Source organism: Aspergillus sydowii (assembly GCF_001890705.1).
Source record: "Aspergillus sydowii CBS 593.65 unplaced genomic scaffold ASPSYscaffold_9, whole genome shotgun sequence".
NCBI classification, from domain to species: domain Eukaryota; kingdom Fungi; phylum Ascomycota; class Eurotiomycetes; order Eurotiales; family Aspergillaceae; genus Aspergillus; species Aspergillus sydowii.
In genome coordinates this window covers 351,362-363,463 of record NW_024467867.1, presented here as the reverse complement: position 1 = coordinate 363,463, position 12,102 = coordinate 351,362, and the positions used below count along the sequence as shown (strand labels likewise).

At 46.8% G+C, this 12,102-nt stretch overlaps 5 protein-coding genes across 5 annotated transcripts; 4 read left to right on the top strand and 1 right to left on the bottom strand.

Moving 5' to 3' along the window:
- Nucleotides 1-370: 370 nt before the first annotated feature.
- On the top strand, nt 371-1,234 carry ASPSYDRAFT_156492 (uncharacterized protein; the record flags this gene model as incomplete). Its single annotated transcript, XM_040842557.1, has 1 exon — nt 371-1,234. The coding sequence occupies one exon, from the start codon at nt 371-373 to the stop codon at nt 1,232-1,234; it is 864 nt and encodes a 287-aa protein (XP_040700217.1).
- A 163-nt stretch (nt 1,235-1,397) lies between these two features.
- On the bottom strand, nt 1,398-3,170 carry ASPSYDRAFT_91670 (DUF3176 domain-containing protein; the record flags this gene model as incomplete). Its single annotated transcript, XM_040852527.1, has 1 exon — nt 1,398-3,170. The coding sequence occupies one exon, from the start codon at nt 3,168-3,170 to the stop codon at nt 1,398-1,400; it is 1,773 nt and encodes a 590-aa protein (XP_040700216.1).
- A 497-nt stretch (nt 3,171-3,667) lies between these two features.
- On the top strand, nt 3,668-5,030 carry ASPSYDRAFT_70417 (uncharacterized protein; the record flags this gene model as incomplete). Its single annotated transcript, XM_040850505.1, has 2 exons — nt 3,668-4,095; nt 4,150-5,030. 2 exons carry the CDS (start codon nt 3,668-3,670, stop codon nt 4,607-4,609), a joined length of 888 nt encoding a protein of 295 aa, XP_040700215.1. The 3' UTR covers nt 4,610-5,030.
- Nucleotides 5,031-6,193: 1,163 nt separating this feature from the next.
- On the top strand, nt 6,194-7,251 carry ASPSYDRAFT_91668 (uncharacterized protein; the record flags this gene model as incomplete). Its single annotated transcript, XM_040852526.1, has 2 exons — nt 6,194-6,735; nt 6,789-7,251. 2 exons carry the CDS (start codon nt 6,194-6,196, stop codon nt 7,249-7,251), a joined length of 1,005 nt encoding a protein of 334 aa, XP_040700214.1.
- Nucleotides 7,252-8,115: 864 nt separating this feature from the next.
- Nucleotides 8,116-8,963, top strand: ASPSYDRAFT_91667 (NAD(P)-dependent oxidoreductase; the record flags this gene model as incomplete). The annotated part of the gene is made up of 2 exons (XM_040852525.1): nt 8,116-8,218; nt 8,293-8,963. 2 exons carry the CDS (start codon nt 8,116-8,118, stop codon nt 8,961-8,963), a joined length of 774 nt encoding a protein of 257 aa, XP_040700213.1.
- Nucleotides 8,964-12,102: the final 3,139 nt, after the last annotated feature.

The window sequence follows — 12,102 nt, the reverse complement described above, 5'->3', positions numbered from 1 at the left end:
TGATGAGTTCTTTATCGCAATATTCCGTTATGATTCTTATCATACACGTTGTCCTACAATGTCATACAAAAAGCTCGACCTCAAGCATTGGGGTTAATACCAACCCTCACCCAGAAACAGCAGGATTGGGTAACCTCCGCCTCCCAACCAAGGTTCGCCGCTGAAGAACTAATAATAGCCAGTCCTAGACCCAATCCAGCTAGTAAGATCTTAATTCCTCAAATAAGCATTGGCGTTGCAGCCTAACGCGTTGAACACGAGGGGCATATTCACACCACCCCTGCATTCACGCAAGGCTGCATATAACTATCCTACTCCGTACATACAATACCAAATTACCACACCCTCAGTTAGAACGACGTAAGGCAGGATGCTGCGCAAAAAAGAAGTCTACACAACCACAACCCCCATCCCCCCGTCCGTCCCGCGCCAACTGGCGATCGACATCCTCCACAGCCACAGCGAAATCATCACCCTGAGTCCTCTAGTCCTGGAGCACCACCCCGTCAAAGCACCGCGCAGTGCTCCCGCAGACGAGTTCTACTCCACCTGGTACGAGATCACCGAGCGCGTGCAGTACGTCCCGGGGATGGGCAAGATCGGGTCCGGGAAGATCAGCTTCAAGGGGTGTTTCCACGACGAGGCATGGGGGTTAGCGACGCATGTCTATGCGCCTTTGGGTATTGATTTGCGGAATCGATACCGGATTGAATATGCTCCAGGTCAGGAGGGGAAGGCGCTGTTGCTATGCGTGGACACCGAGCTCGAGTGTAATATCACGCTTATGTCGCTGGTGAAGGGCCAGCAAAAGGCCGCGGGCAAGGCGCTTATTGAGCGGTTCGTGAAGAAGGCTGAGCTGGTTGATGCGGGTGTTTTGCAGGCGAGCACGACGGAGGATGGCAGGTTGAGGACGTTTAATCCGGCAGATCGAAGCAGTGCGGCTGCTATATCGCCGCTGCAATCGGGCTTTGGGGATATGTCGTCGCGGAGGTCCTCGTCGTATCAGATGCCGGGCTCTCCGAGGGCGCATTCACAGGTGGGATCGGTTTCATCGCATGTAAACTCGCAGTATGGGCAGGACCAGAGGCGGAGTTTTGCTGCGGAGTTGCCGGCTGGGACCACTGCGAACCCTGTCTATCAGCCATATCGTCCTGAATCAGAGACTGGGAATGCCATGGAGCTGCCAGATTCTTCGCAGGTCCAGGCTGGTCATCATGCTGAATTGCCAGGATAGTCCAAGGCAACATCAGGGCCAGATATTCAGCCGCTGAAATGGGAATGAAAAAAGCGGTCACTTTTATTTGCTCCAAGTACAGTTAATTGTGGATATCAAGTTACTATTACTCTATATATCTCGTCGGTTCAATACTGAAACCCATCAACATTAACCATGGTATCTAATCCAACCGCCATGCACCATCTACGGACGACAACCGAACACGCTCATTTCCCACCTTGCTCTCCAGCGATTCTGTCTCATGGCTCATTCCACCCTTAGCTGCTTCCTGCAATCCCTCCCCCATCCTCGTAAACAGCAGTGCAAGGGCACTCGCTTTCCACGCGCCAACTGTGCTCCGCTCGGTGCGCCACACCGTCACCAGAAGCAACAAGCAAGATCCAACCACCATAGCAGCCGGGAAGGCTAGCCAGCCCCAGCGTACACGTACACACGTCTCATCCTTACTCGCAGTCCCCTGGTAATAGACATCCCCCAGAGGCGAAGTGAGCGAGCTAATGCGAACAGCCTGTGTCATGATGCGCGCCAGGTCGCTGATATACTCATCCATGCGCCCCGTGCTGGCCCACATCGCATCCGCCATGCTGGTATGGCCGTTCCCATCTAAATGCATAATCTCCATCGGAAAGAAACTATCAATATAGGCCTTCACGTCATGCGCTGTATGCGCGCCCACAGCCCAGTTCGTTCCCTCGGGGACGTTGAACTCGGCCGGCGGCATCGTGAAGTTCAGAAAGTCGCTCCCGAAGTAACTTCCGCCGCCGGAATTATCGTCCGTGACTGAGCGTGGGTCTACCTGGCTCCATTGATTGACCGTCGTTTGGTTGAGGTTGCCGTTCGTCACGGAGACGTCGTAGGCTTGGATGCAGAACCACAGGGCACACTCGTGCGCTGCCGTCTCTTCGAGCCCCCATGTCGCAGCGTGGTTGACTCTATCTCTCTGGCTGATGACTTCAAAGTGTGCCAGCATCATGTACCCGTTTTCCCTGTCCTGCTCGATCGATTTGTAACGTAAACCCGGATAACTGGTGTTCGCGAGCGACGCATTGAGTCGATAGATCGTGGTAGGAACCAATCTATTGACCAATTGGTTCCCATCAGGCAAAGAAAAGTTAAACTCCTGAAACGGCATGGCCGTCGGGTCTTCGCTGTAGCTGAGGTCCGAGGACACATCCGCGCACTCGCCACACACAGCCAGAGAACTAACCACCGGCCAAGTGCAGTTCCCCGTCGGACACGTCGGCTGCAGCTCTGTAGCATTGAAACTAAACAGGCCCGCAAACCAGGCCGCTTCCATGGGCAGGCCTGGGTTGATCACCTGCGCATCCTCAAACTCCGTACTACCAGTAAAGACTTCGGCGCGGGGTACAGTCGATAACTGCTGCTCCGCAGTAACATTGATCAAGGCAGGGCTCGTCTCGAACGAAATGACCTGCTGCGCGAATACGTCAAACGCCAGTGTTAGTATGGTGAGAACAGCCCCAAACGTGGCCACGTGGATCCCGCGCGTTCGGCAGAGATACAGGAGGCTTCCCCAGACGCTGCGCGAGGCCTGGTCGTAGAGATCGAACTCTACCAGCCGGCGGCCGCGGGGTTTTGCGTACTGGATCCATTTCCCCTGGCTCAGCGAGGTCGATACAAGGGCAAGCAGTGCGGCGCGTGTGATGGTCGAAAGAACAGCCACCAGACCGTTGAGTGTCAGGACGCCAATGGGCCAGGCGGTGGGGGAGATGCCGTCGTAGTGCTTCAGGACGACCACGAGAACTGAAAATGAGCTGAGGGCGAAGAAAGTTGCCACGGTTTCGATGGACCAGGTCAGTATCCATGAGGAATCCTTGCGGGAAGAAGGGGGGACTGGCTTTTGCGAGCTGGACCCGTCGTCTTCTTGGATTGGGGCCACGGGCAGGCGTCTGAAATCGGCCTCTATGGCCATACTGAATTGCAGTGGAAAGTTAAGACTCGCAGAATGCGAGGTTTGGAATTTAATATTATCCCATCATTCCATCCGCCCAGTATATTGTGCGATCGTCGTGCTGATTGTGGCGGAGCACTGCAGAGTGACAAGGCTGAGCGAGCTGAAACATGCTACGGCCGGGGGCCTTGTATGTAATGTTGTAATCTGTAAGAGTCGCACTGTACCACATTTCATATGCAGTGTTCAACTACATGGCTGTACCTTCACTGCCAACCCGTCTTCACTCTATCTACGTGCTGTAAATTGAGGAAAACTGGGCAGAAATAAGAAAAAAATAGGCAGGGATCGGCGGGACCCTGCGGCTTCGGGCGGCTCGAGCCGCGGGCTAAGCCTGTTTGGGAGTATCAGAGTGTACCCCCCCAGATTACGGTGTAAACTCAGCCTCCTTGGGCAATAGGAGATGGAGGGCTATATCTCTCCGTGATTCCGCCGTCTTGTCTAATTCCCCCATCAAAATGACTACCACCACCGCTCTCACCAGCTTCTACGCGCAATATACCCGCGACAATCGTGGCCCGCTGCCCACCACCTTCACTCCGCCGCCTGACTGCTTCCAACTCGTAAGGGATGGAAACGATGAAACCGATGCGGCTTTCATCTACGGACGGACATGCTCGCTCTACTCTGGCACCCGCACCACCCTGATCGAGAATCCCAGCTGCTTCCATTTCACTCCTCCGCCTACACCCACAACCGCCACCACCATCGCCGTAACCGACCACGCCGCCGTCTACTCCCCAGCCAACGCCTGCCCCGAGGGCTTCACAACCGCGTGTGAGCTCACACGTGCAGCGGAGATAACGCCCGAGCTTCGCGATCCAACACAGTGGCCTTTGTGGCGGCTACTGCAATACGGGGAGACGGCATACGGCTGCTGTCCAAGGTGCGCGCTAAAGCAAAACCCATATCCCAATAAGTTCTGACAATCAAGCTACAGTGGTTTTGCCTGCGGGCTAGATCCAGGAAGTTGTGTCGCGCGCACCCCGTTGACAACAACAACAGGGACTTACTTAGAGTACGACTCTTCCTGTAGCGCGGCGACCGCTACAGGTCCAATCGTCGTCCAGCCAACGCAGCCGCGATTTCTGCTTATCACTAGTGCACCGGTTAGTGATATCTCACACTCGACGTCTCTGCCGTTTGGCGCGGAGATTGGCATTGCATTTGGTGTGTCGATTGCCACTATTCTGCTTGCCCTGGGGTGCTGTTTTCTAGGTAAGAAGAGCATCTTGGTTCGGCCGGAGCGAGCTACTGCAGATTCAGAGGGCGAGTCCACGGATACAATCGATATGTCACTGATGGCGAGAGAAGGGCCGGTGTCTGGGCCTGATCGCGGGCCTAGTCCGGGGGGTCTATCGCCAGTATCTCCTCTGTCACGGCGATCGGTGGGAGACTGAATTGCCTGCACCACTTGAAATGCCTATACGTATGGTTGGTTCTGCTCCCAAAAGTAAATGAGATAATGTACGGAGCATGGTCCACCGCATGACTGCATCGAGCAATGATACATTCTTAATCTACTTTGCCTTGTATTTTTGCATTCTGCCGGATCTAAGCTCACCAAAATTGTTCTGACTTATGCCACAGTACAACTGTCGACATTGACAATATGGGTGAAGGGGTAAGCTTCATCTTTTCCAGCTCAAAGTGGCAAGGTGGACTATTCACGTAAACCACGCTTTCACATTTCAGGTTGTACAGGTAGTCCCCTTTATTACTAGCGTTGGGGTGTAACCTGTTGGTAAGTCTTCTTAAGTTATGTGAAATAAGAAATTATACTTCTTTGTTTATGTAGATTCTACAGTGTTTTTACAAAACACGATGTCAACAATTTCAACATTATATATAACATAGTTCCCGCATTATCCGACCACTACCATAAAACCTGCGACGCTTAACAATCTGGAAGTAATTAATATAATGACACTAGATAGTAAGAGCCAAATCCATGAAACCTTAAACAGAAATACGTTTATTCTGGAAACTTAATACTAGACTTTTAGTAAATAATTAAATTAAACAAGCTCTTTATTATTATACGGTCCTTGGCCTTGGCGTTTGCGAGTAGTGTGATAGAGTGTAATGTACTTAAATATAGGGGACAAGGTATCGCGAATAGTAGAATTCAAGAAATAAGGATTATTAAGAGAATTAATACTGAAGTTCTAAATATGCACCCTTCGCGAATATCCAGGCTGATTTGCGGTGGGTCTTACAATCATTAACCTTTCTTATATCCAAGCTGAGCAGCCTGGGCTTATAGGAAGATGATGAAAATAAGGAAACTATCGAATTATACTTTTAAAAAATTATTCTGTGATCACATCCCGGGCCAGTCATTATCAAAGCTATTAGAATCTCAAAGTACAGCCTGAATGCTCCCCGTCGCAGAGGCAACCCAGCCGCTAACCCTTATTCACATCGTCTCAGAACCTCGACGAGCCGGGAAGCCGCCGGATCGCCAGGCTGGAACGTTGATTTGCTGGTAGGACAGACGGACCGAACTCCTAAGTGCTCGCTCCAGACCTTAAGTGGGTCTGGGTCCATGATCCAGGCAGACGAGCTTTAGTGTTGAGAAATGCCAGCCATTTTCTGAGCTTCTTGTCTGCTACAATAATCCTATGTAGCAAATTAAGGTCGAGCTATCCATATTGTACTCGTGAATGCCCGATCCCCGGAAAGAAGCAACCAACATCTATCCAGAAAGGAAGGCGGATCAAGAGACTGTACCCCGAACAAGAGTTTGGTCCCTGCCAAGCAGTTTAGCGAGTTCGGAGATTGCATTTCAAGCCTCATTCAGACGAGTCCACCCGTTGTTGGCTCGGAATGCGCTGGAAGCGAGGTCGACCGTGCCTGTTGCAGTGTGCCTGTGGCTCATGGTGGGATTATAAAGGGGTCTTCTCCGCTCGATTGCAACCCCAATCTGTATTCTGTAATAATACTAATAATCCTCTAGGATTTCATCTTTCTGGGCCGCAACCATGAACGGCATGAACGCCTCAGTCCTCGCGGGTTGGTACACATTCTCCAACCTGGGTCCCATTACCACGACATTCACCCCAGCCCCAAGATGCACTGCGCCCGACCGGATCGCAGTCGGCTACGTTAATCCTACTGGCGGCAATCTCGTCCCCAAATTTGCCGCCCAGTGCACGTCCGAGTTCAATTATTACAGCAACTGTATGCCTACAACGACGCCGGCATCCACCACTACTTCCCCGGCTGTGACCGGAATGACAGTGGATGAGGTCGAAGAATACCTGAGTACGCTCATCGACTGGACAGGTTATGGCGTGTACTACTCCCCAGGTCTCGATTGTCCCTCTGGATGGGAGACGATCGGCATGGCTGCCCGCGACGCCAGCAGCACACTGACTTCATCGGGCATCTTGTCGCCTGCTACGACAACTACAGTGACCAGATATACCACGGGTAATATGTACTACTACGGCTACGAAGACCCGGCATCGGTGATGAAGGATATTCTAGAGCCCCAGCAGACAATGGCGCTGTGCTGCCCCAAGTGTGTCTCTAGCCCTGTTACTCAAATGCGCAATTGAACTAACCACTCCACAGCGGCATGACCGCGGACTCTAGCGGATACTGCTACTCCGTCGTCAAAGACTACACGCCCACTTATGGCTGCGAGGTCTATACAGCAATGAACTACGAGCACGGCACATCGACCTACACCTACACCGATCGCAGCCGGGGGGAAACCCGTGTTGCCACCTACGACGCCATCACGGCAACCCACCTCACAACAGAAACATACACCACGAGCCTAGAGGGTGAGGATCAGACCTATTACAGCGGGATTCACTACGCGCCTGTCATCACCCTCTTGCACCATGGGTCGGATCTGCAGGCTGCCACTACGGCAGCGGCCGCTACGGACGGGAGTGACAGCAGTGAGACTCCGTCCAATGCTGCCGGTAGACTCGGTGTGCGGCCGTCGGCGTGGGATGGTATCGGCTCTGTGGTTGCTATCTGGGCGGCGGCCATGGTGCTGGGGGCTGCAATGATCATGCCGTGGTAGGTATCTTGACTGATTTATTATTTGTATAATCTAGCCTAGGCTGTAATGTACTATACCAGTTCGGCGTTCATAGTTACGTGTATACTAGGTTTCGATTGTTATCCGGTTTCCATATTTCTAACCATACACGCAAGGCATAATCAGGTTTGCTGTGAACATCGCATGGAATGCCCCTGACTTCTCTATATTAGTCATGTAAAGTGTGCTAGCCTTTTTATCTGGTAAATCCTAGCCAACCTGTCTCCTTCCACCTGATCTAGACTGTTAATCAAGGCTATTTATCTGGACCCTTCTCTAGCAGAGAGAGAGAGAGTCCTTACAAAAGCATGGCTATTTTGATAACTTTGCCCGCGAGAACGGCAATCGTATGATAATCCCGACCTTAATCCTACTGAGCTCATTCGAGTATTATCGCGCCCTAGATGCAGTCTTTCTTTTCTGGTTGAGCAATGCGGTAAGAACTCGGCCCAAATGGGCTTGTATACTCTTCCTATATACCCACGGGTCATATGATGAGATGACTAGCAGCAATTAATAAACTTGCCAATGTGTATTTCAGCCTGCATCTACTGGTAAACTATGACATATATCGCGGCTTCATTGTCAATGCGAGAGTGACTGTGAACAGGTTTCTAATTGGTCAACAGAACCGTTTCTGGCCCCGCCTAAACTCAGCCTCGTAGTGGGGTAATCAATGATGCCAAGACTTAACATACAACCAATGAAGGTGCGTAAAAAGCTCCGTCTGCAGACGGAGACTTTCGCACATTCTATATAGATGACCAGCCCCAGGTCTTCCAGCTGGATTATTCCATTGTCTGCAACTATTTCTTTCCCAAATACATCCAAGAAAAACCCTTAACAATGTCGTCACCTAAGCCAACCATCGCCTTCTTCGGTGCTACAGGTGGGAGCACTATATCCTGTCTGGCTCCGGCCCTCGAGGCTGGATACCGCTGTGCTGCTTGTACGTATACCAACCCTGTCCATTCATTACAAGTCTAGAGAGAGCATAAGGATATTGTTGTTAATATCTAACAGTAGCCCGAACTCCATCCAAGCTCCGTGACCTGCTTACACAGCGCGGCGTGCCGGAGTCAACCATCACCGCAAACCTAACCATCGTCTCTGGTACAGCAACAGAGCTAGAGCCCATCAAACAGACAATCCAGATGGGAAACCCTGGTTCTGAGCTTGCTGGTATTATTGTCTCTGGTATTGGCGGAAAGCTGCTTTTCAGCAACCCCCTCTCGCCTACTCTGGATAATCCGACTATCTGCCAGGACGCAATGCGGACTATCATCACGGCCGTGGACGAGGTCAACAGGAGTGCCGAGCAACAAAAGAAACCATTACTCATTGCCCTCAGCACGACTGGAATCAGCGATATCCAGCGCGATCTCCCGATTGCCATGATTCCCATGTATCACTGGATGCTGAAAGTCCCGCACGAGGACAAGAAGGCTATGGAGAAGATTATTATTGATAATGGCAAGGATATACTTGGGGGACATGTGATTGTGCGGCCCAGTCTATTGACGGACGGAGCCAGTGTTGGTGATCTGAGCAAGATTAGGGTTGGTGTTGAGAAGAGTCCTGCTGTTGGTTATACGATTTCGCGGGAGGATGTTGGGCGCTGGGTTTTTGAGTATTTGGTAAAGACCAGCGGGAAGAGTCCGTATATTGGGGAGGTTGTTACGATTACTATTTAATTCTTTGCTAGCGAATTTCATTTCGGCGAAGTAATAATTGATATACAATAATGAAACCATTTACAATTTTTCATTTTATAGTTTCGCCAAAGATACCGGTGCGGGTGGATGTAAACAGCCAGGAAACTGTGGTGATACTCATGTTTCGCACGGCGGATAGTTAGTCCGATCCTGGTATTTCTACCCGGTCGATTACTTTACTTAATGAATCATCTTTCTCCATTACTCTAATTCTACAGATATAGTAGCATGTCCTATTAACCAGGGCATCTAAATATTATTATTCACTGAAATTTATTGATTTCTATCTGTCCTAAGCTTTATCTGAAGTATTACTTAAATTCTGTGTATTTTTCTGCTATTTCTGCTATTCTGGCATGTTCTGTACTAGTTTTACTATTATATTACTCTACTTCTATTCCTGAATCTATTATTTTTATCTATTTTTATTAAACCCCGCTACTAGTTTATAGATTTCTATTTTAGCTTTATCAGAATTAACTCCTATTTAATAAAATCTTATACCCTGATCCTTTAATATCTGTTTCCTGTATTTTATAGCTTACTTTAATACTAGTAAAGCTAGAGCTCTGCCTTGCTGAACTTAGATACTAACTTTAAGTATTTTATAGGATCTTGCTAAACCTTTATACTTAGTAATTTAAAACCTGTACAATCTATCTTACTAAATTTATTACTATATATACTGCTTCTCCTACTTCTGAAAAGACTTACTAATATCCTGTTTTATAGGAAATTAACTGTCCTATAATTAATACAGCTGTCCACGAGTTCTATTACTTAATTAAGAGCACGTGTTATAATCGGTGTCCTGAATACCTAGAGTAGATCAGATTAATAGATATTCTAGAAGTAAATAAAGTGAATCTGATACATCCTCTTAGTATTTATTTACATACCTCGTCGATCTCTTCCTCACGTGCCTCCTATACTTCAGGAAAAGGCAAAGCTAAGGCTGTTATTCCTGAAGATTAACCCTACTAAAATATTGAACCTATTAGTACTACTACTAGTATACCTTTGCCTGTATCTATACCTTCTACTCCTCTGTCAAGGTCTAAATTATCAGACTCTCTAAATACTCCTCCTATAGTTTACCTGATTAGAGTTTATCAAGCCTCTCTTTTATTAAATACTTAGAGGTATCTATCCTTCGACCCCCCTGCTTCCCTAAGGGCTGAGCCTATTCTAACTACAGGTGAAATATATAGTGTTGAAGCTAGTCCTAATAATACTATCAGTACTTAACTGTTTAACCTAGCTAAAGCCTTTTACCTGACTGAATAATTCTAGTTTAAACCTCATGTTAATCCTCTAATCAGATCTTCTTTTAACTTTAGTACTGAACTTGAAGCTCGCCTCCGATATCAGTCTTAAGTTTATCAAACTCAGAAGCAAGCTCACTATTAGTCTACAAGCTTGCTATCAGACCCTAATACCATGTTAAATACTTATATAATATTAAATACTGGGCCTAGCCACAGCTATAACCCTGAACCCTCTACTTTATATATAGGCAGTTCTGCAAACCCGCCTGCAGGTGTAAATCCAGGCCCTAAACCCACCTTGCAAGATCTTATGCGGATGCTTTAGTAAATATAAGTTTCTATATAAAATAATCAAGCTGCTGTTAACGCTTATATTAATAAACTTAAGATAGACCTACACTAATACTCTATAAACCACACCTGTAGTCATCACTAAACTACTACCGGTGGCAGCGGATTACCTGATAATAAGGACCTATCTAATAATAAGGGTAACATCCCTTGTGATTCCCCTTATAATATAAATAGTAATACTAATAATAATGCTAATACTCCTGCTCCTGAAGCTGCAAACACTACTAGAATATAGGAAACTGATAATATCAGATACTTTTAGCCAGATATACAGGATAACGTTTCAATGAAACATATATATAATATTATATATTATAAAGATATTAATATCTTTGTTAATTAGATCCGCGATGTAGTACTCTATAAAGGTAAAGACTTAATTAAGGTTAACTTTCAAGCCTGCTTTTATAGTACTATAATCTAATAATTTATCTCCCAGCTTAATACCCTTGAGAAAGTTACTATTTAAACTATACCACTCGAGGAGGGTTGGATCCTGTACCTGCTTAAATATTTTAAACTAAATCCTTAACAGGCTCTTTAAAAGCTTTATAGAATGNATTATATCTATATAGATATTTATGCTAGTAAGACAGCCCAGGCATTTGCTGAAGATATTATTCGGTACTGTCGCGCCACTAAAATTAATAACCAGTTTAACTAGATATCTATAATATAGAACTGTCTTGACGCGAACCTCTAACAGCATGTACCTGAACCTGAAGCTGATATCATACTTAGAACCTTTCTTGAGACTCTTGATTAAAAGTAACACCTATAGTAGAATTTAACCTCTAAGTATAATAGTAGGAAGGCTAGTCGTTTGTTGAACTATAATAGTAATTATAATAGACCTAGAAATAATAGACCCCGGAACTCGCACCTCCAGTAAGGGAATTTTAATAGTAATCACTATGGCTGTTGGTCGAACTATAATACTAATTAATATTATAGTCGCCTGCTATACTAGCTCTTCAGGCAGCAGTACTAGCTATACTCTATTAGTCTACAGTACTAATATCCTCTATACTTACTGTTACTATAATACTTATAAGATCGCCTGTACTAAGTACAAGGCTATGCCTGTCTAATCTACCAAACCAATAATAATAGGTTTCTACACCATAGGCCCTCTATAAATAATACTAATCATGCTTCCAATATTAACTCTAATACTAATACTAACTCTAACTTTAATAGCAGTTCTTAAAATCTATATTAACTCTAGAATTAAATAAATATCTATCTTGCTGAGCAGCCTACTACAGATTCTGGGTATAGTACCTGGGATAAATCTGCCTGTTAGAATATTAAACCTATATATACTTTCCCTAGAACTAATACTTATCCTGCCTATTTCACTGAGTCTCCTATCCTATAGAATAATGAATACCCTGCCTACTATAGAGAACCTGAAGTCAGAACTACTAAGACTATCTACTTAGATAATAAAGAAAATAAAACCTCCGCTAGCTTTACTGAAGTATACTATATTA